The sequence below is a fragment of the Zootermopsis nevadensis genome, unplaced genomic scaffold (assembly GCF_977971745.1).
Source record: "Zootermopsis nevadensis isolate Lab colony 2312 unplaced genomic scaffold, Znev_1.0 Znev_ptg000016l, whole genome shotgun sequence".
Classification (NCBI taxonomy): Eukaryota; Metazoa; Arthropoda; class Insecta; order Blattodea; family Termopsidae; genus Zootermopsis; species Zootermopsis nevadensis.
This window is the reverse complement of record NW_028259148.1, coordinates 3,979,572-4,003,976: the sequence shown is the minus strand read 5'-3', so window position 1 is coordinate 4,003,976 and position 24,405 is coordinate 3,979,572. Positions and strand designations below refer to the sequence as shown.

At 35.5% G+C, this 24,405-nt stretch overlaps 3 protein-coding genes and 1 long non-coding RNA gene across 12 annotated transcripts in view; 2 read left to right on the top strand and 2 right to left on the bottom strand.

Moving 5' to 3' along the window:
- The window catches only part of LOC110839018 (monocarboxylate transporter 9-like), a 36,969-nt gene extending 30,940 nt beyond the window's left edge, over positions 1-6,029 (top strand). For all 3 annotated transcript variants that reach the window (XM_087349838.1, XM_087349836.1, XM_087349837.1), the window contains exon 8: positions 569-6,029. The gene's annotated coding sequence lies outside the window, so the exon portion shown is untranslated. The remainder of the gene's footprint in view (positions 1-568) is intronic.
- step (cytohesin steppke) overlaps positions 1-7,734 on the bottom strand; it is a 167,125-nt gene extending 159,391 nt beyond the window's left edge. Inside the window, exon 1 of the mRNA XM_022082795.2 lies at positions 7,416-7,734. The gene's annotated coding sequence lies outside the window, so the exon portion shown is untranslated. The remainder of the gene's footprint in view (positions 1-7,415) is intronic.
- Positions 7,735-8,593: 859 nt separating this feature from the next.
- LOC110839016 (monocarboxylate transporter 9) lies at positions 8,594-24,071 on the bottom strand. Of its 7 annotated transcripts, none has more exons than XM_022082780.2 (8): positions 23,554-24,071; positions 18,196-18,259; positions 13,857-15,394; positions 13,158-13,677; positions 12,087-12,204; positions 11,614-11,841; positions 11,029-11,311; positions 8,594-10,457 (listed from the first exon to the last, which is right to left on the bottom strand). In XM_022082780.2, the coding sequence occupies exons 3-8, from the start codon at positions 15,127-15,129 to the stop codon at positions 10,189-10,191; spliced, it is 2,691 nt and encodes an 896-aa protein (XP_021938472.2). In that variant the 5' UTR covers positions 15,130-15,394; positions 18,196-18,259; positions 23,554-24,071; the 3' UTR covers positions 8,594-10,188. The 7 variants fall into 7 exon arrangements, with proteins under 7 accessions (XP_021938472.2, XP_021938471.2, XP_021938474.2 ...); XM_022082779.2 differs by lacking the exon at positions 23,554-24,071 and adding an exon at positions 20,590-20,905; XM_022082782.2 differs by lacking the exon at positions 18,196-18,259.
- On the top strand, positions 22,119-22,414 carry LOC147873714 (uncharacterized). Its single transcript, XR_015535376.1, has 2 exons — positions 22,119-22,157; positions 22,318-22,414. It is a non-coding gene; the product is annotated as an uncharacterized LOC147873714 (long non-coding RNA).
- Positions 24,072-24,405: the final 334 nt, after the last annotated feature.

Here is a 24,405-nt window from a genome sequence, read left to right as displayed (position 1 = left end):
ACTGTGTTAACAATACTCAATGGAAGTTTTTGGGGAGGTCATCTGGAGCAGAAAATGTAGACAATGATTTATCAGATTTGCTGCCATTTCTGAGTTGTTAAGTTTTTACATTGATGTTACTCAGTATTATTGTGATCATTTGACGGGGGGCTCTGCGCTGACACTCTGTAGAAGTACAGACAGTTGAGGTGCAGTTATCAGACTCAGACTGGTAAATCTCACATGTTCCCACCACACAAAAAGAAGTAGTGTGATGTGGCAATTATAATTTTTTTTTTAAAAATAGCATAATTTTCTTTATTTCATTGCAAATAAGTTAACATTTTATGTTGAAATAAATAAATTATTTCCATTTTGTAAATATTACCAGTCACAATAATAAAGTGGCATCAATGTAAGAACTCTGTAACAGAAATGGAACTGAAGTACTGATAAAATATTCACTGTCAGTCGACAAGTCAAATCAACATCTGTCATGGTGTATATATAGCATGCGTATGATTGTCAGTCAGGGCTAACCACTGTCTTGACGCAGAGCTATAACAGTGATCATTTTATTATCTTTCAGATGATAGCTGTCTGTGCCTTACAAGCCAGTCTGATATGCTGCGACTATTACGATTTGAAATACCGTTCAACAAATTACCACACTGTACGTTTAAACATAAATCTCCTAAGAAACTCTTGTTCCACAGCAGTTAAAATGGTTAATGCTATATTTTCTGTACATTTAATATGTGTATCAGAAAATGAGCACAATAAGAAAGTAATAGTTAAACTGATTAAGAATGACTTCAGGGAACTAAGTCATGAAGCCAAAATCATTTTGCTGAAATTTCTTCTTTATTATTTGGACCAAAAAGATAACATTAACTGGATGGCTTCAGATTACAAACAAGTACAATAAAATATTCATAATCATCATCTTCCATGTGGTTTTCTGAATTCCGATTGTTTTATTTTTCAGTTATCGATAGTTTTGACTTCTTCTCATTATGCTGCCCTCGATAATCTAGAATTTGCTGCATTTATTTATATTCCTGGGCTCAGCACAAATTATAGGGTGTAAGATACTGTTAAATTATTATTACAACTAGAGATGCAGTATAGGCGTAGATCTCTTTTGATCCAATTGGCCAAGAGGTTGAAATTGTGCGTTCAGTTTATGTAATGCTTCAGAAACAATTAGTTCATATATCGTGTCCAGTTAGCAGGATAACTCAATTCCAGATATTCAACGATCAAACGTAAGACTTAAATTATTGAGACGACAAACCGACAAAGACATAACATACGGACGGAATGTCAATATGGCCTCTAAGGGTCTATAAGCTAGTACTCTGTTAGTATAGGAGTTTATAATATTATTTAAACAAAGAAGAGTCCATATTTAGACAAAAATCAGTAATACTTAAGTAGACTACAGGTCCTTCAGTGGCAATTTGGATACTTAATTTTTAAAAATAACGTACACTTTCATTGTTCTTATCTTTGGTACACTTAATTCTCTCAGTACCTGAACCATGAAGTTTCCTTTATTAGAAATCGGTGAAAGGTACATTGTAAAAAGTAGTTTTGAAAATATAAAATTTGAATCTGAGTTTTTTCATAAATATTATGTAATTTAAATGTATTTGCTGATGTGTAGGAATAATGTTAAACAAAATGGCTTATTGAAGTATATAGATAATGCCTCATATATTGGCTCATTAGTAATATGCATAACCAAACACTTCGGCATTTATAAAATTATATATAAATCTGCTCGTTGTAGCTACTTGCTAGGTAATTAAAAATTTACTGTCTGTTGTATAAAGATGATCAGAATGCTTCATCTGGTACTTAAATTTATTAAAATAATAAATTTAATCAAATGTGTGATTAAGAGGGAGACAGAAGATAAGAGCATTCACGCGAATAACAAGGCCTGTATGTAGTTTAAAACATGTCAAATAATATACCTGAATAGATAATTTAACATTTATAAACTATATAAATCAGTATTCTTTTATCTTTATGCAAAGTTTCCATTACATCACATTTTCAGCCCCTAAAATGTAACCTCTAACGTCCGCAAGGTTTGGCCTTTGTCATCACCAAAAGGACATGTCTTACATAATCTCTATTTATAATCTTTAACTTCGCCATGCCTTGCGAAAGATTAATTCTACATGAGAATGCTGGGAAATATTTAATTATTTACTGTCAACTGAAACTGACATGTTGTACGCTATGATGAACATGTTATAGTAGTGTGTCCGTTGTCTCTGTTACGGAATATGAGCGGCACAAAGGATAAACAAAAACAAGGAAATATGTGCTTATAGAAAAAATATGCTACCTGCAGTGAGCAAACTGCGCATAATTATGTGAAGAGAACACAGAATTTGAGATTATAATATTAGAGACGTAGTTAAAATAAAAGTGAGTGAATGAAACCTAAACTGGAAATATTTGATCCGAATGAGTACTACACGTTACATGGAAGTAATAGTTACACATAAATCGTGAAATACAACTAAGGTTTGACTGTACTTCCATATGGAACATTATTTCCGAGGTCACATCATACCCATGACTGAAGCAAAACACAAAATTAGATTCTAGAGTGTTAAATGAACTAAGCGGTAGCAAACCATAAAATGATATTAAAATTTTATCTTATTTCTAAAATAAAATGTATAAAAAGCTTTGTAATATATAAAATTAACTGTTACTGTAATCAAAATTTGTGTGTTTAAAACACACTGAATTTTTCAACAGATTCAATTAGGAATATCGTATAATGTTTATGTAAGATTTAAACATTTGAACAGCGTCATAATTCAACTAATTCTTCGCTGGCTACTCGTTACTGTAAATCTATCGACAGCAGGATGAACAGAAGGGCGGCACACATGAAGAAACCTCTGTTACAGGGTTACAGTGTAAGGAGGACATTGTAACCCCCATAAAAATAACTTTATAACTGACAATATGAAGTGAAAATTTAACCTGCGTCACGTAATGGATTTCCGTGGAAGCAAATCAGAGTTTACAGTTGTTGGCACAGAATCCAGTTCTCAGTCAAAGCACATATAACCAATTCACTCCAGTTCCCTCTACTTATATGTGTTTCTGGAACTTTAAATTAAGTACTTTTATCTTCTGTATTCCCTTAACTTTACAGACCTACCAAAATGTAAATTCCTTTTGCAATAAAAGAGAATCCATTTACGAATAACATGTAAGATAAATTACAACTTATAATATAGTAAGAACATTAATTGTTTCTCTACTGTACTTATTAATGTCACCGGTGATCACTTTACTGTATACTTAAGATAAACTGCTTAAATATGAAGACTGTGTCTGTGTGTATAATCAATTGCAATAATTGTACAACTACAGTGGTTGCTCACACACCTAAAGAAAAACATGCAAATTAATTTGTTTTAGGTATTATATATGATGGTATTTTTCTTTTTAAGGTATTGCTGATGGTGTATGAAATAGATTGAAGACTTAATTTAAACAAGACATTCAGTACAAGCGCACAAAGAACTAGCAACTTCTAATGGTTACATGAACATGGAAAATGCTCGGAATTAAATTTGTTTCTCTTCCCATGGTGATTTTTATAAATTCAGAATCCATGTACTGTAAATACTAATTGTACGAGTCTCTTTCATGCAATGGTTGAAAGAACTCTGGACACCTCAATCACTAAATAGTTTATGCTCATAAATGAAAGGTTCTCTAAATATATATATATAAAAAAATGTGTTTTAATAAATAATATTTATTTTCCCACTAAAAGTTTTATAGAGCTCCAGATTTAAAGGATTTTCCATTTTAATTTCAAGTACAAACATACAATATTAAAATAAGGAACACAGTACTTCCATTTCCAAAGAAGTTACAAATTCTTGAACATTATGTTCAAAATGAAGAAATCAAATTTAATAATCACTGTCAGTCATAATGTATTAGTTTTAAAATGTTTATGGGGAAATTTTTATGTTCTGAATTCTTTGAAACATTGAATCCGAATCAAAGTTAACTTCTCTTTAAATGTTATATGCTAGGTATTTAACAAACCAAATACGTGAAAATACCGAGAACAATGAGGCGCTTCACACCCATTAACAACATTTAGTTAGTCTTCTTTATTTCAAGTCTTCAATTATAAACTATATATTGTTGAAGGATGTATGACTAGTCAGATCATATGATATATGGAGTGTATTGTTATAGAGTTGATAAAGAGTCTGTTAAGATTTTCAGATGTTTTTTGTGCTAAATAGTATTATCATATGTTTGTTAAAAGTATTATTTCTCATATACAATTTATGTACTTCATTAATGTTGCACAGTATTTTCTATTGCCCAGCAACTGGTTAACTTTGGTCTCTTTACAAATAAATCTAAAGACTCTCTATAAATGATTTAAATCATCAGATCATTTGAACAGTATTTTTTTTTCAATTTCATCATAATGTAGATGCTGTTAGATATCTAATGTTTACAGGTATAGTCTACTTATAACTTATAAATGCTAAATGTATTTTTTAAACAGTTTGGTAGACAGCTGATAACTGAATCACCATTTCAATTGAAAGTTTTATGTGGACTCTTGATTACAAGAAAGTGCCAGTCTAACTGAAAAGCAATTACCTATGTAAGTACCAATATCAAAGATACTGGACAAGTACTGCAAGTGTAATGTCCAAATTTAATTTTTTTTGTGGCGTTTTAGTAACATGATGACTTTCGGGTTGTCAGCTGCAAGTCTTATTACTGCAAGCGTAATTTTCGATAACATTGGGAAAAGGCCTGGTAAAGGCAGGAAAAAAAGAATAGGGACCCCATCTAAAAATTGTTTCACTTTCCTTCTTTCATCAGTAACTAAGCAAGTTCATGATACATTTACAATTTTCTTGCCTATAGACTCTTGTCAGAAAATACAACAGTCCTTAATACATGATCCAACTGCAGATATGTTGATTTTACAGTGAATGTTCTCAGCCTGCACTTTTCCATTTATTTTATTACAATAAAGAATCTATAATGGTGAATAAAATATAAATTTCAACTTCATTATGTGTATTTATGTAAAATAAGTGATGATGTTTACATTTTATTATATTTTCATGACAGCTGTTTTAAATTCTACTATAATCAGTTTGGGCTTATCATGGGATGCCCTAGTACAACATTTTGGAAAGCTATTCAATACACATAACCTATTGGAAATTGATTTTTACACAAAAAGGGCATTTCTTATAAAATCTGAAGAATATATCACACGCGTTTGTCCCACATCTTTCTTGTTTTAACTTTATAATCATATTCTCTGAGAATGAGCATTGGCCTGGTAAAGCATGCTGCAGTATTATATTACGTACCCACTGAATGAAATGTCCTAACTGAATGTACATAAATGGCTTTACCAGAAGAATACCATCTGGTCTTTTCAGTAATCTATACCTGTGTCTGTGATAATTGGTATGACCCAGAATGTGATAGAAAAAGTAAGAAGCTTATTATTGATCATATTTACATGCCAGATAATTATCTGGTAGCATAAGTACTTATTTTGTAAACAGCTTGTTTTTTATGAACTCCAGCCTACATAAAAATACAGCAACTAATGTATGCAATTTTGTCCACTGATCCTAACCTGACAAGGAGAAAACTTGGGATGGCAGTGAAGATGCTCCTTGCCTATGAATTATTCCCATTATATATAAGATGCTATTTGTGTGTAGGTACAGAACTTCTGAAACATCAGGTATTTTTCCAAATGTTTACAGAGGCATGAGTGTATATGACATTTAACATCTGTCTGTGTATTGAAACAAATTTCTGCCCAGTTCCTGCAGTGCTGTGGTATGATTAAACTTAGCATGTAAGGAGGGTTCATTTCATAGTGTTTTCTTTAATCATATACAATTTTGAAATACACCTATTATCTTTTCATGTAAATTCACAAGAATCTCTGTTAAAATGTTAATCTCAAATGCAATGAATAAAATATTAAAAAACAACTGTTATATTTATACCTACAGAATTTAATAACACAGAAGGTATTCAGTAATACCAAATGCTTACAGTTTAATCAGGGAGTTCTCAAACATTCAGTTGCTTCCATAAACTTTGAGTTACAAAAGCTACAGGAAGACAAAAAATTGTGAATGTGGTCATGAACTGTCATCATGGTTCCTCTTACAGACCTACCATATACCTTGATGACAACATTTTAATCTGATAAATCATGATAAATGACCTCAGAAATTATACTTGTATATTTTTAAATCCATCTGTGTAACTAAGGGAGTTACTTTGTCATTAGGAAGTTCAAAAAAACCCTTTATTTTACCACATCCTGTCAGAATTGAAAGACAGCCATCTTCAAACACAGTTCTTTACCTATATTCACAAATGTGTAGGCAAGAGACAGGCAGTTCCATGGGTAGGTGAATACAATAGATGCGATGATACAATGTCATCAGTGGTTAAATATCTCTGTCTTATAGGTGTATACTGCAGTAGGATTACTTTTCATTCATTGTACTCTGGTATGGTAACACATATTGTTGGAAAACTTTTCACAAACTCATTCTCCCCCCCCACTCTCTCTCTCTCTCACTCACACATTGCTCTAGTGATATGCTATGCATATATATACTAACTTAACTGCGCCTATCCTTTGTGTACTGTATAATAACCAACCTCTTCTACATCCCTGTGAGTCCAAAAAGATTTTGCTAAATTCAGATTAGTCTTCCCTCAACTTGCATATCATTTTGCGGTGGCTTATACTACCAGTCTAAGACTTACAGGAAGGTAGGTCAGACCATTAGGCAGTCAAAGTTATAGAAGATGATGTCTAATGTTGGTGCAGGTCCTTTGAATTATAAATTGTAATGCTGTTTAGATTAAAGGGTAGATATTGTTTCAGAAAAACAGGCTGTCTCCAACTTTCGGGCTTGCCCTGAATACTGTAGTCTTCAAAAGTATTTTATAACAAGACTTCATGCAATATTTCGAACTGATACATGTTCAACATCAAAATCATGTTTTGAAGAAAATAATATTAAGTAAACATTTGATAAGGGAAGTGAGCTGTGCTTTATATACATGTTGCACACCTTACCGCAAAAGGAACAATTAGTCTGACCATCATCATTTCAGATGAGTTTACAGAACTGTAAAACAGAACCTAGTTTGTAACAATATTTGAGGAATAATCAGAATTAACAGTGATTATTATAAATGCAAAGTCACAACAGAAAATAACTCCAACTTAACGAAGAAACCGAACCAAACCAAATAAAGTGGAGAGTGAATAACAGCTCTGAGTACATGATTAACAAAACCTAACTTAACCTAACTTAATGATAGAAAAGGACAAGAAAACTTTCTTTACTCACATGGCAGAAAGAATGGGCAGCAATGCGTTTTCCACTGTTGCACTAAATATTATCAGTCGCCAAATACATTAATTCATATCACTTTTACTACACCGTTGCACCAGTTTAATTTCATATAATGCATATGCACTCACTCACTATGGAAGGAGGGAAAACACCATTTCTTCAAACATTACAATTTTCTTGAGAAAACAGTTTACACTGACACCTTAAGCATTATTATAATAAGAACTCTCGTTACTTTAGGGCACATAACACAAAGAGAAGAAATTGCTCACTTTTAAACACTTTCACATAAACGTAAGTTACTTCAAACATTGCGCCATTTTACACCGAACCAAATCGACCGACTAAAGTTCTCATTCAGTCTTTGCCGCTAGTTGGCAGGAACGTACACTGACGTCACACATCTGGCGGTAAATTTGAACACAGTAAAACACATGAAAATTAGTTCTTTGAAATGTTCTAACTCTTATTGGTCTTCATATGCAGCGTATAATGAACCAGTACACTTTAGGATTGCGTCCCTGTTACATCTGCGTACTGGAAGTGCTGTTACTTCCAAGCGGTATTTCAGTTGTTCTGGATTTGAACAACCAAAGCACGCCAGAGATGATAGTCTTCTGGGACATGCTGGGATGTCCCAGCAGACAGTTACCTTCATTCTCGCTGCCGTTACAGCCTGAAATCTCAACAGATAAATAGGATGTCGACTGCTTTGGAAATCAGGTCCACATGCTGTTGGCTCCATCCATCTTAACTTATGTTCCCAATAAAGTATGTCACTCATCTACAGACTAGATCAAACTAGAAAATTATATTTTCACACATTTAGTCTCTATGACTAAATGTATTTATTCATGGTATATTTAACCATGCTGTCAGTAGCTCACACTAAATACCATTAAATAACAGCATGATCGATAAATAATGAACTGAAAATGATATGGAAGGAAGCAAATGTAGCCTAATATTAAGGTACTATCCTGGTATTTGCCTGGAGGGTATGAGGAAAACCAAAGTCAGGATAGCCAGTACCTGGGCTAGGATTTGAACCTAGGACCTCCACTTGGCTTGTGACATTCAGTCTCTATGACTAAATGTTCTTACAAACACAAACTGTCCAATATCAGCTCAACTTTATTTACTGACTCTGTGCAGGAAGAATAAATATGACACACTTTGAAGTTTTATTTATTAAAGTGCCTATATACATTAACAATTTATTTTTAAAGTTAAAAATAATCTAAAAAAAAAAGATGAAATCCAGTGTCAAAAAATGGAGTCATTATGCCAGTCACAGAAGCAGAGCTACTTCATAATCTCTTGAAAAAAATCTCCTCAAAACAGAGAATACTGATGTTACATGAATGAGAGTTTACATTTATTAACATCCAAATGAAATTCCAAAGCAGGTGAAGAAATGAAACATGTTTTCACACCTTTATGCAAAATGCTTACTTATAAAAAATGTGCAGATGCATATATATTACATATATGTAACAACATTGAAGTCAAACCTCCCATTTCTATTACTCGACAGCGTACACCAGACATTCAATAAGTCTTCGCAGGAAATCAGCCACATTAGCCACATAATGCAGTCGACTGCTCACGAAGACTTCGATGAATTCAGTCTCCACGAAAGTTACAGATCATATATACCAGATATGTTCAATAGAAAGTTCTTTGGTTAAATCTCCCCATTAAAACAATTTCATCTGGTCCCATATCTGTTCATCCATCCATCCACCCAATGGCTCTACAGCCCATATCGGGCCTTGGCCTCCTCTTTTTTTTTTCATGAGGTTTCTCAACAATTGATTTTTACGGGGTGGGTTGTCAGCCACACGCCCAACCAGAACCGATGGAGCGGTTTGAGACACCTTTCGTCTGGCCCCTAAGCATTGACCTGTCTGGCAAGGTTGGACCTACCAGTAGCTAAGCTACCGCCGGCATAGCTCTCTGCCACGTAAAGACAGTGTCCCATAACTGTTAGATAATCTTAATTATGTATTCTGATGTATAATTTTTTATTTCAAATTCACAACATCGTGCTATTTCATTACAGGACAACTTGTAATGGCAAATGTCTATCAATCCATACGGTCAAATGGAACAGTTACTTTGTGATGTGGGTAAATCAGAGACTTCACGTTGAGGTCCTTCCTTAGTTAAAATTAATGTGTCGCTACTCCTTCATACAAGCCTAAATTCAATTTCAAACAAGTGTTGCTAAATATCCATATGGCCAAAGCCAAAAACAATTTAAACACTAATAAAATACATATTTTGGGTCCTTTATATTTAATTTTCAAGAAAATGTAGATAAAACAGGAAGTGCCTATTTTATGCTGAGCAGCTAATTACGACTGCTACCTCAATTTCTTCTATGCTTCATTTCAGAAGTGAGTAAGAACTATTCCTTAGCATTTCTTGTTAAATTATCCATAAAGGGCATTAAAGTGACTAACACAAGAAAGAATAAAAATAGCAAAAAGCAAGCATCAAAGGTACAGCACGTGGACACTAAGTGAAAGGAACAGAAGGAAAATGTAACTGATCAAACTATAGAATTCAACAATGAAAATGGAAATGTTAGGTTAGAAAACCAATCTACATGTCAAACACATAGACAGAACATACTGGGTTAAATAAAAGAATTGTGAAGAAGCTGCATATGGTGTTTCATATATATAAACATTACCAATACAAAGCCTGTGGAAAATATAAAATGACTGCTATTGTTTAAGAAAAGTGGCTGATAATTTTGTCAAACGTTCAACACAGGATTTTTTTCTCCACTGCAAGCTGACAGAAGGTTTATGGCTTTTAAGTTACAGTCTTCTTCACAAATCAGATTATTCTGCTGTGGAACACCGTTTGCTTTTGATGATGATGTGCTGAATGTCTTAGCTTCTGTCCTTTGCTTGGTCCATTGTATGGCAGGCAAGATGACGAGAAGAGCCCCACACACTATGATGAAAAACCCCGCCACATAGAAGGAGAGGTCATAGGTCCCTGATGTGTCATACAGCCAACCTATATTTAATCAGATACGAGGATGAGTTAGGTCTCTTTATACATGTCTCATTCTCACCACTGTAGCCAATTTCTTAACCTTTACTGATTGATAATAGGGGATTTAAATCCCTTTACTATAGGGCTGCTAGCCCTCACTGATTCCAAGGTTTAATGATTTCATAGTAAGCAACTATTTCAGGACAAATATTAAGGGGACCAGTACACATAAACAATTAGATTTTTGTCAGCATATCAGGAACCACGTGGTGAAGAGCTATAAGGGAACAAATTAAATATAGAAGTAAAGGAAGAATGAATGGGAGTACCAATAATATTCAGTTATGATCAGACAAGAAAGAAAATGTATAAATTGTCACATCATAATGGTAAGATTTTTATTAAAAAGTATTATTAAAGATCAATATCAAACCAAAATCAAAAAGAAATATTCTCATTAGAAACTTAGACACCACAAACAGGTTATACTGTTAAAAACAGAATGTTTAGATATATTAGACAATAATGAATTTGTAAATAAAATTATTAATATTTAAGAGGTTAAGGGGTTTAAAACATAATGACTTCATACCTGCTAGAGGGGGCCCCAGAAGATTAGCAAGTCCCTGAACTAGAAGCAAGAGACCATATGCATTGGTGAATCGATCCAATGTGATCAATTCCACCAGAATGATAGATGTCATTGAATAGTTGGCAGCAATGGACAGGCCAAAACCTCCAGTCGCAATGCACAGTCCAGTGTAGGACGAGAGAAGAGGAATGAATGCCGTCATTATGCCACACATAGTCATGCAGAGGGCATAGATCATGCCTGCGTTCAGCTGAGGCCGATCTCCGGCCCAACCAAGGACAATCTGCAAATATAAGTTCAGGTCAATATGCTCACTGATCAAGAAAAGATGTGTTAATACACTAACCTCTACATCTGACTGAAGACGCTGAAGTAATTTTAATGCATCTGACCTATATTCAGAGGGTACTCAGTTTGAATCTGATGGGACAATGGTTATTGCAGCTGAGATTTTAAAATGTTTCCTTAGTCATTTCTGGTAAATTGAAATATGCCTTGATAACTTCAAACATAAATTTACCACACACGCCTTCCCCCTCTTAGTCTGTTAAATTGAGGGTTTACTATTTCCAATTCTGTGCTTACCTCACCAACTGTGTTGAAGATTCCAAGGTAACTGATGATGTTAGAACTCTCGTCTTCTGAGAATCCCATCTCACCAGCCTTATCTGCCAGAAACATATATGGTACATGGTACCACGAGTAAAGCAGGAAGTTGGAGAGAGCAAAAAGCACAAAGCGGATGTCGGTGAAGTGCGACACATCCACCATATCCACCATTAAATCCCATATATCATATAATCCAATAAACCACTGAAAGAAGCATCCCATTACCAACTGGCATTTAAGTTCAGTATACAGTATTTATAAATTTCCTAGCTTGACGTCTATTACAAAAAATTACTTTCCAAAACTTATGAGCTGATTTCACTGCTTGAAATGTAATTGTAACCTGCAGATTTAAATGCAACGCTCAAAAACACAAAAATTCTGCTCATAAGGAGGTAAAATTAAAACAAGACTATTAAACATTATCAATATTTGTTATTTTGCCATACCTCATCTTCATTTTTAGATATCGTGTTTATGGAATTGCGGCAGATATTTGGACATGAAGATGCACGCAGACATTGTTGTTTCAAGTTCAGCATTGCACCACGGTACGTTAAGGAATGCCTGTAATGAATACTCAATCAGAACTAGGCACCTCTATTGGGTATAATATGAATTATGGTTTAATTTATTTCTGTAAATTAAAAATAAATATTCCTTAAAAGGAGCAATTTGCAAATTTTATTATGAAGTCTGGAAATATAACAGAGCCATGAAACTGTAATAATAAATATGGTTTCCCTCATTTCAGATTGCAGTTACAGAAATATATCTAGTGTTACAATATGCTTTATATCAACACAAGAATGAAAATATGTTCTCTGTGAGATTTGAGGTTTTCACAGCGGTGAGTATGAAGATTTCTGTCTTCTGGGTTGTTGCACTGTGTAGTCTGGTCGATGTTTAGCAACGTTTCAGAGATCATACTGCCTCCGTCTTCACCCTGATGACGGAGGCAGTATGACCTCTGAAACGTTCGTTAACATCGACCAGACTACGCAGCGCAACAACCCAGAAGACAGAAATCTTTATGTTCTCTGTGTTTTTAAACAGATACTTCTCATGGGCAGTCTTTGGATATTTTTTATATCTCATTGGCACTGACATTAATTTATTTCAGATAAAGTCTAGTGCTGCAAAGCTGATGACAATACCAGTATCAGGTCCATACGACAGAAATTAATCTTCATTATATTTCCCTAAATGTTCTCAAAACTGAATATACTTTGAATAAAAGTTGCACATCTTAATAGCGCATATATTTCATTTTATCTACTAGCTTTTACATGGTGTATCAATTTTGGTAAAATAAAAAGACTTAATTGACAGCTTCATGTATAGTAGGGGTTGAGGTCATTACATAACCTCAAATATTTTCCCCAGTACTTTGTGTGTAAAAACCTGCAATCTGTGTTCTTCCCTAAAAGTAGGAGACCAAGTTTTACACAGATATAAACTAACAGACAAAAGAAAGATCATGTACTAAAGTGATAAATATAAGATGATCATGATTTTACCTATGAAATTTCAAGTCTCTGATATGTGAAGTTGAACTTCTTCTGCTCGAGTAATGATGATGATGATGATGATGATTATGATTATGATGACGATGCTGTTGCTGAGTTTTTTTCAACCATGACAAATAATCTTCTTCGATGGTTGCATTCTTGGGTAACTCCTTGTCAGTCTTTCTGTCATGGTAAGTGGAAGAAGATTGATGTTGCATGGACGGATGTGGAATGATGACTAGAGAAGAAGGAGGTGCTATATTATTGGTGACAAAATGTTTATTTTCGTGGAGAAGTCCACTATCACTGACACTCCTCGATGCTGCTAAAAGGCCTGGACACTTTTGGATTAGTACGCTATATAATTTCTGATTTGAGCTTGAAAGTTCCAAGACTTCCAGAGAAACCTTCTCACCATTACAGACAAAAGTTGGTAAGTTCAGCACAGAACTGCACTGACGGCTTAGATCTTCGCTTCCATTTCTGAATATTCCATTCTTACTTCCTGGTTTGTCTGCCAACATGTAATCTGCAAAACAACCGTTCAAAATAAAGCATGACAATGTTATGAGTATCAAGTGTATCTCATAATATGAATGTTATGAAGTTCAAGATAAATGGGTCGTTATGAATGATTACCCATTGAAAATATATTCACAGACCAACAACAAAAGTGGCTTTCACCACCATTACAGTTATTCTCCTCACCTGGATTTTCTCCCCTCTGCGGCAACTGTTTCAACTCTTTTGTGGTACGAAATCCATGAGGCTGTTGTTTGTGATGTAACATCCCCATGCCAGATACAGCTGTTTCCAGAGATTGATTGTAGGTCTTATTTTTTCTTTTATTCCTATTCTTCTGCAATCGGTCTTTACGAAGCGCTTTTGACTTCTCTTTGGTCCATTTCAAATCACGCATTAATGCTCCACAAACAGCCATGTTCAAGAAAAGTCCAGCAAGGATCAAGGTTGTACCCCTCCAGCCATATTCAGTCACTAGGAATGTTGTCAACGGCGCAAACAGGAAAGTTCCAAAACCACTTCCACACACAGACAACCCAGTTGCAAGAGAACGACGTTTTTCAAAATAATATGCAACAATAACCACAGCAGTTACATAACAGAGAGCCAGCCCAAAACCAGAGATAATACCAAAAGTAAATATTAATAGTTCTATAGACTCTGCATAGGAACTAACAACAAATCCAAAAGCGGAAAGTATGGATCCAAACATGCAGACACGTCTGCATCCAAAACGATCGGTAAGATAGCTTGCTATTGGACCCGATATTAAAGGCATGGACATGAAAAGTCCACCGATCCACGCAGTTTTACTTTTTCCTTCACCAAAATATCGCAACAAATCCACGTAGATGATGCCAAATGTGAAAGTTACACCATCAGCGATAAGATTTGTGACAAAAGCAGCAATCACAACAACCCATCCCCAACCTCCATCTGGAGGTTGAGGTTCTGAAAACTGTTCCTCCTGAGAAGATTCATCTCCCATATCATCTACATCACTATCAGCATCATCACTGTAACAAGTACCGCAATGGCTGGGAGTAGACGTAAGGCTTCCTCTGCTCTTCACTCTAGAGGGAAGTAAGGTCTTTCCGGAAGAGGAGCCTTCATCTGCTGCCAACAAATTCTCAAGTGGTGTAACACCATTAGGAACCACTTTGGTAGGTTCCATGTGAAACTGGACGCTTCTTTTAATACTATGGTTTCTATCAAGTTTAAAATGATTTATTAGATCAGCAAATTCTTTGGTGTCATTGCCCATTGCATGTCGCTCATTCATGCCACAAACACCAACCTCATGGGTAGCAGCACTATTCATCGCATTTATGTAATCATTCTTAACATTTTCTTTGCTACTTGTGGTCCTTCTGTAATTAAACTGAGGTGAGAGTGTGATTGATTTCTGAACATTAGAATCCGTATCTGCAGTTGCTTCATGGTCGGTGCTAAATTCCATTCCGGCAAATCTCGACGGAGATGGAAACTGAAAAACTGCGGTGTCGATTTCATACGTAACAATGTGATTAAGTTGAAGCAAACAAAGTCAAAGTCTGAATTAAGCGCTGGAGTTGATAAATTCAACTTCTCTCTGTTCTGGCTGCCGTTCTTAAGGCGCAGTGGTAAAGAAACTGGCCTTTGACCTGGGCAGAAATTTACATACAGGAACAGATGACTGTGCATCAGCAGTGACAGCTTCGATGATGCCTTTGTCCTGGTGGCTTCTGTAGAAGAAAATCAGAATTATGCTGCAGTATAAAGAAATTTGCTACCACTATAATGTATTGTGACATTTTGTGCTGAATTTAATATAAATAACAAAAAAGTAAAGGATCTGACTTCAATGGTTTAATATTATCTTTGATATTTAATTAAATCCAGCAAAGGGAGTTCTTTCTTTCTGACAATCTAATAGTTGCTCATGTAGTTAAGAAATTCCCTGTCTTTTTACGGAAACTGAAGATTCATTACCATGTTCAAAAGTCCCTGCCACTAGAACAGCTCCTGAATCAGATAAAGTCAGTCTACACCTACAGTCCACAACTGGTCCAGAAAGAATAAGTTTACTTCATGGTAGCTGTTCAGTGATTTGCTAGGACACTTGAAAAATTCTCGCTGCACAAACACTAATGAGGGCTGAAAGCGCTCATTCTTCAGCTGGGTTTTTTTTAAAATAAACTTATTGAAATAATAAAAGTGATCGAGATTTACGACTCTTAAAAATAAATCAGTAGCATCTGAAGTTCTCATGGTGGTAGGTACAAAGATGGATGTTATAAGGATTGTAACACTAGGTAATCTGACAGAAGTTTATCAGTATTTCAGAGATCACTCAATGCAATGATGATGACGGCAGCAATGACCTCTGAAACAACGGTCAACGTCTACCAAACTACGTGGTGCTACAACACAGAAGACAGCCATCTTCAAATAGTGATCACTTTACGAATTAAATAAATGGTGAATACACAACACTTTTTCAATATGGCTGCCTAGCAAGAAGATATATTATGGAAACAAACACAGTTGTGACACTTGGCGTTGGTTTACAGCGTGTCGAATAGCGTCCAGTTGACCACCTGCTCTAAATATGTCGTATCTGGTTTTCCGTGCCGTGTTCGATGGCATTCCGTGGTTCATTCGTGTCACCTTTCACGTCTTACGTGGAGTCGCGTTTTCCAGCATTATCATCGCGAAGCGGATTCAAGATACCAACGGTAGCGAACATGAACCAGGGAAGCCACAAGACACGACGATTTCAAACCGACGCCGAGCGTCGTGATGACTCTTCTCGACGCCGAATCAAAACAACGAAACCAAGCCAAGAGAGGCCTTGGGGATATGCAAACTGAATATAAGAGCCACGACGCCGACATTAAACATATTTAACGTTGACATCTAGACGCGATCCGACACGACGACTCAGAATCCAAAATAAGGCCATGAAAATCTTTGGGATGCTGGCAAAGCGACGTCTAACGTCTAGCGATTCCATAAACTCCAAAATTTAGTGTATATAACCCTCTGGACGATATATTATACGAAGACTGAAAACAGAAGTCGACTCCGAAATGCAGTTGAAGTAAACAGAAGCCTCGGGACGCAATGTGCTACAAACCATGGCCGAGCGTCGGGACGGCATTAATTGTGACGCCGCCACAAGACGCCATATTGGTAACAGGTGATCGACGAGATTCCATTAGACACGAAGTTATAAAACCGACGGCACAATTTCAACTTTATATCTAAGGTTGTTCAGGGGGGCTTCGGCCTTGAGGTGCTAATGCAAATCTTTCTGGTTTTTCAGTACGCAGCCCTGTGCACAGTCCATTCTGCATGTCCCTGCCATGACTGTTATGTGAAACGTACATATATGTCTGTTATAAAAAAAAACTACAGATGATAATGGATTTTATCGAGACCGCCTTATCTTTGCTTTTCTTCTGCAAAATTGCTATGTTTATTCCTACCACCAAGATTTGAATGTTGAAAGAGTACATGCCCTTGGCAGCTTAGAAAATTACGGAGCTCTCGTTGGTAACTTGTAGCTCCTTCGGAACCCGTTACTACCAACACTTCCACTAAATTACCCTTGCTATCAGTTTTAATTCGTAGTTTCTTAATTTCCTCAAAATAAATTAAGGGCAAAGACCATTATATAATCAACACAGACCACCCTTGTAAAGACGAACGATTCAAGCCTCATTAACAAGTATATTTAAAAAGCAAATGCAATCTAGCTCCACTCTAATTATGACTATCAAGGTGATCTCATCGTCCCGGTGGAGTCATTAAGCTCGTTTGAAACGTCGGTTAACTTCTACAGGACTACACAGCAACATTCATGTTCCGACCTAAATACTTTGGAAATACTAACGAGAAATAGGAAAATAAAAACATTATGTCCAGATCTCGTAGAGCGTAATGAGTGCCCAGTATATCATAAATATGAGAGATTCATAAAGCACATTCACAAAGTCCACTTCGGTACTTCACAACCATTATCTCGACACAAAAAGTTTGAAGATAATAAAACAGAAATATCTTGTCAACGGCTACAGGTTTGATTTCTGAAAAATGTTTCAATAGGCAATGAACTACTATCTCACACTGTCCCAAAAAATAATGTTATCTTCTTAAGAACGTATCCTATGTAGCACACGAGCCATTTGTGATTGTCACTTTTGTCTACAACATTTTTCAGTGTTTGTCGTATTTTATATTGTTCGTCAAATTTCAATTAGCTTTCTCAAAACACTGAAATAGAGGAGTTGTTTCTTTTGGACTCAATACTGTGAAAAACACCAAATAATTTAAACCTAGATTGTTATAATTCGAGATTTGCTTAGGTAGTAACCCTCGGCTGTACTAGTTCTAACAAGATGATTCATAGCATAACAGTTTAATGGAATATAAATTGGACCAGTTCACGTAATTACTTATTCACTTATACTTTGGGTTTTTAATTAAGTCTTACAACTAACATAACTTATAAAATAACCATATGTATCATAAATAAACATACATGAATATACTGGCACTGCGTCTTCATCTGCGGTGTATTTGTATGTACGATCTTCCTCAGCGTTCTTGTAATATGGGTATTAAATAATGAAAAAAAAATCACATTGTTAAGTGTACCACCAAATCTCCAATATTATTTCAAACTTTGATTTCACAAAATAAAACACAAAAATTCTCTAAAACTTTGCTCGAAAAATCACAGAACACCATCACCAAAACCACATTTAGCAAACATTTTAAAGTATAAAAGTGCGTTAACAAATTTTCTGTTGCGTTTAACACGAGAATTCTGCTTTTCGTTGTCATTGTTTCGCTCAGCTCAGTTAATAATGTAATTAAAGTTACTCACTGATGATACGTAAAGCACAGGGCATTGAATAAAACGTAATTACAGAAATATTCCATTAAATAGTTTCTCACTGGCGGTGAAGACACACACACACGAAGGCTTTGTGAACCGTGTGACCTGCAACCTATACTTCACTCAGTTACAACAGAACTTTGCATCTGACGGTACAGTTCGATCTGAAATGCTTCGTTGTCTTATTACCGACCCTCGCTCTATGTAAGGTCAAACACGTGATAAGACTATTGAACCAAACTGATGACGACCAATGGTCATTTTACAAGCTTGTTCTTACGATATTTTGCTCTTGAACAAGGCTTAAGACGAACTTTATTTCAAATGTTTCATCCAATACAACGAGATTACCAAAAACTATAAATTTAATAATACAAATCAGTGATTCATTTCTGTGCATAGTTCACAGAAAAACTGATTCCCAGAACGTTAAATCTGTTAAATTGGACCTCGAAGCTTCACAAGGTCAGTGGGTTTCTAGTTGCTTATATATGAAACATATTCCGAGCGGAACTTATGTAGAGCCATGAACGTTTTCAGAATGTCGACCAGGCTACCAACTAAACGAACGTGATTTGATTCTCCGCGGGGGCAGAATTTCTCTCTTCGCCGTTGCGTCCAAACCGTACGTCAGAATAGAGATTCTTTCCCCAAGGATAACGTAGCCGGAGCGTGAAGCTAACCCATATTTAGAGCCGAGATTACGAATGCATGGAGCTGTAACTCCACTCGAACATACGTCGGGGATAAAATGGATAATTTTACCTTTTTCGTTGACATCCCAAGTCTCGCTTATCAGAAGGTTTATAAAATTAAGCTTGCAAAAATCGAAACAGGAGCATTCTCGATATGCGAGCAGTCTGTTTCCACCAACTTTGATAACCTTTAATCTCTTCATTTATATTATTTTCTTCAGGCTGTGAGCGAATATCTTCATTTCTAATTATATCTCTCAATGTCATTCCATACGCTGGTCTGAAATATCCCACACGCGTCATTTCTAAACGTCTCCTATCTTTGGCTCATTTTCGAGAGCTAGTTTAGACACTGTATTATTTTAGATTCGATAATTCACACAACCCATTCTTGACACACGTTATATTTGTCAAAAATAAAACACGCTGAAATCAGCAAACAAGAAAACAATGTAATATTAAGTGACTTTGGTGGAGATCGTAACAAAGTTTGACGGATGTCGTCCAAATTATCGTATTTTAACACCAAAGGTCGACCTGGACGTTTTCTGTCCTCCACACTTCCTGCGTCACGGAAACAGTTCACCAGACGAGTTATTGCTGATGTGTCCCCAAACACCTTCTGGTACGGTGGTGTTACACAGTTAACACTTGTTATATCTGATAAAAGACGTCCTTGCATTTCTACTGTTTGAAGACAACTCAAGGCTGACGCCAGCAGTTTACACTGAGGTGACCTGTGTGGGTTTCTGTGTAGCCATAGCGACATTGTGTGTTTACTGATCTAATCGAATTGTATTGAATTCCAGCCATCAGTAAATATTTTTAATATGGACTGCGTAATTTTTCTATCATTCTATATAACAATCTTCGTTGTACAGCCTTCCCCATATATTTACCAGAACTTCTCAAATGCACACATTTGACCTGTTATATTCTTTATATCCTCCTTTCAATCAATACCCATAAACTGATCAATTGCATCCCAGATATTTAAATGTTGAGACTTATTCTACGTATCATGTCCCCATTTATTTATTACTTTTGCTCGCTACTGTCTAAGTCCTTTTATTGGGTATTTTAACCTAAAATCATAAAGTTTGCCCCCCCCCCCCTTCTCACTAGAACCTTTCAAGTTAACATAACAAATTATTTGCCTGCAGTAACTGTCATATTTAGACCTGTAACTCCGTCTGTTGCCACAAATAATTTAAATTTCAATAACTGCATACTTTACACAACACTTGAAAGTCTAAAAAACAAAACTTTTATAGTTTATTTCATCAAACACAATAACCCGAAATTATACACTGGAAGCAATCAATAAAACTTGTCTTACCGTCCACAGAGGTAGAAAATATCGGAAGCTTTCGCCAAATGTTGTACCAAAACTACATATCACGATTGAAACTGAATTATAGGCCATCTATAAACTTAAAACGATACATAATCCGCGTTGAAACACTACTACAGTTGTCACATATATATATAAAACTCTTTGCTAATCGTCTGAAACGTGGACAAACCTGCCACCTTCGGATTATACAGTCACGCAACTCCATATGTGCTGCCACATACCATTCAGAACTACCATAACCTCACACCTTAAACTCTGTCTGTGGCAGGAATGTGGCTACCAGGTCCTCGAAGGTAGACGGCCTAGTGGATTTAATGACGTAGTTCATAACGTCACCATTAAAAAGTTACTAGATTCTATTTCCACCGGATTCATGCACCAGTGGGAAATTCAAACACACAGGGTTTATACTTCTCTTACCAGATGGCAGGGGGATGCACTGATGATGAAAAAACCAAGTACGATAATTAATACCTTGCTTTTATTATAATTTTTGTTTATAAGCCAAAATTTTCTAACCTGATGTCGAACACAGTATTTATATTAATACATGAGGAAGGCATGCCATAATGAATTTAAACCTACTATGGAATCCTATCATTTTACTATTTTGGACATATGCCTACACTAATTCCTGTGTTTCATTGAAGCCTTTCGTTATATTTCTGCAACAATTTTTATTACCTGCAGAATGTTAAACAAAGAACAAATCCTCATTCTTTACCTCTTGATTTTCTTTCATTAATGTAACCTGCAAAGAGAACTGACAGAAACGTCATCAATTGGAATTTAAAATTGTTCGACCATTTCAACTCATAAAATTCTTATTTTTGTTGCTATACATGACACATGTCAACGTTGTAATTCAACGCCGGTTGCAGGAATTACACACTTTCAAACAGATTGAAAAAGGATTAATAATGATGGTGGGTTGGTAGGGATTTGAAAGAAATCAATCATAATATTTCTTTGGGGTACTATCCCAACATTTGCCTGGAGGGACTTAGGGAAACCATGAAAAGCCGAGGTCTGCGACTACTTATAAGAGATCCCTTAACATGAAAGTTTCTTCGTTCAAAAGTAACTTATATCGATTTATATCTTAATTGCATCATGCTTGTGTTCCTCAATACAGTACTTTTATTTTCCGTCGTTACACAAGCTTATTGTTAAAATCATATAAAATTTTCACATAAAATTGTTACATTTTAAAATTGACGACATGTTTCGATATACAATTCTATCATCGTCAGGTCTATCAAAATTAAAATTAAAATCTGGTGTATCTGTTGCTCTGCTTATATTGCTTATGTTTTATCCGTTTTTATTACATCTCCAGGCTTCTTTCATTTAATTTTGGAGACGCGTCTGGGTGCCTATATCTGCAAAATCAATTTTAATTTTCATATCGTGATTCTGGCTACCGACATAGGAAATGGAATAATATTACTCTAATTTTATATTATTTTAAGGAATTACTCAAATATATCGTAATACAAGCAAAAGAAATACATTCAATAACAACGGACACGCACCTCACACACAACCCGGTATGTTATAATACTTTATATTTTGTGAGTGTATTTCTTTTGCTTGTATTACGATATATTTGAGTAATTCCTTAAAATAATATAAAATTAGAGTAATATTATTCCATTTCCTATGTCGGTAGCCAGAATCACGATATGAAAATTAAAATTGATTTTGCAGATATAGGCACCCAGACGCGTCTCCAAAATTAAATGAAAGAAGCCTGGAGATGTAATAAAAACGGATAAAACATAAGCAATATAAGCAGAGCAACAGATACACCAGATTTTAATTTTAATTTTGATAGACCTGACGATGATAGAATTGTATATCGAAACATGTCGTCAATTTTAAAATGTAACAATTTTATGTGAAAATTTTATATGATTTTAACAATAAGCTTGTGTAACGACGGAAAATAAAAGTACTGTAACTTATATCGATATTATTTACAAATACATAAATGTCTGTGGTTTCGTAAACATAAGACGTCTAGAAACTAGGAATGCCATACGGGAGATCTCGTTGAATATACAGGATTCTACTTACCTAAGATTGGCTACACAAAAAATTCGGTAGCCGCCTTCATTTTTCAGACAGACTTTAGTAGTACAGTGCCCGCAGTGGTACTGCGGAAACATTCGAGAAACGACTTTCGTGTCACTGTTTCTAGCCAGAAACCTTACCAGAAGCCAGAACATGGAGGTTTGGATGGGGCTGTTTAGATTTCGACGGCTTTTATCAGACTTGGGCACATTTCGACAGGTCTGGACGAGTTACAACGTTCGGGGCTGATTAGAGCACGTATCAACAATTTCCGACAGGACTGGGTAGGTATCGAGGAGCCTCAACAGGTTACAGATGAGCAAGAACTATGCGCAATAGCGTCGTCAGCCCACCTTACAACTTTAAGCAGCCGTCAAGTTGGTATTACCGAGCGAGGAGTGTAAAATGCAATAGATTGCAGTAGCGACCTCATAACGACCATACCAAATTTCATGAATTTTCGTCCAAACATTCTCTAGTCATCACATTCGTACTGTTGGACATCACTTGTGTTGGGTTGCATTACAGATGCACAGAGATCTATGCCTCACGCAGTCACGAACATTCTACAGAAGGCGTTCCTGATTCACATTTAGTTGATTCCATTTAAAATCTTCATTGTATATGCTAATATATTGAATAGGTTTCCTGCAGTTTTCGCCTGCATGTCTACTGAAATTCTGTACTTTGTAATACTTAATGCCGGCTCTACCAAATATGAAACTGCTCTAATTGTTGTTACCACACAGTATTTTATCGGTCGAGTCTATTATCTATACGTCAGCGCCGTTACATAAACACGACTGTTTCATATAATTCAACATTGAATAATCTACCTTCCAACAAATCAACATAGCAAACGATGCTTACCTGAAGTGTTCCAATACACACGTGCAGTGCTCATGCATTACAACATGGATACTCTTTTAATACTTTAAGGGATGTTTTGTTATCTCACGATATTCAAGAACAGAAGATAGCATCCATTATCACTATATTACAGTTAACACAACATTCACGGATTACAACACAAAATTTCGGTATATTTTCAGGTGTAAAAAAGGTCACATTTCGACGAACGGCTTAAGCCACTAAAGAATACATCCTATCCTACACAACGAAATGTATATAGGACCACAGTTTACGATGTTTAAACACAAAATTCGAGATAAACACAAATTTTATTTCTAACTGTATCGTCACCACTGATACAATTATATACTAGAACTTCAAACACATAACCTCCGTCGCGAACACGCTCTCAGCAGAAAACTCCCATTTCATTGCATTTAAAACATTGGTCAACATAAGTGCAAATGCGATTTATATCGACAACCAAAGAACAACGCGAACCAAACATACAACGGAACACAATGTCAACAGACACACTTCCTCAAATCGATTATCGACTGAATAAACCTCTCGCCGACGACTTATCGTTAGAAATATAATTTCATAGATTACGATGTCAACAGAGAACCACGCTTGTTCCTCTAACATTTTTACACTGAAAACAGTTTGACTGACGAAATTCTCTAATATTTTTTCCCCGATGCAGTGTAACTAAAAATAATTATTTTTTTGTTGCCAAGCAGTAAGCATCTGTCCCACCAGTTCGACATTCAACAAACCGGGTCTTTCTTCACTACGTATAATTCTGAGTTTAAACATTCTATTCTATTCCATTATATTCTAGCAGTTCAATAAGCAGAATTAACACAT

Excerpts from the sequence above, each read along its gene's own strand:
- LOC110839016 (XM_022082780.2), bottom strand. The coding sequence starts at position 15,129 with ATGGAATTTAGCACCGACCATGAAGCAACTGCAGATACGGATTCTAAT. Across the intron at positions 13,678-13,856 it reads GCAGAGGGGAGAAAATCCAG|ATTACATGTTGGCAGACAAA; the intron begins GTGAGGAGAATA and ends GTTGTTTTGCAG. Across the intron at positions 10,458-11,028 it reads TCTGGGGCCCCCTCTAGCAG|GTTGGCTGTATGACACATCA; the intron begins GTATGAAGTCAT and ends GATTAAATATAG.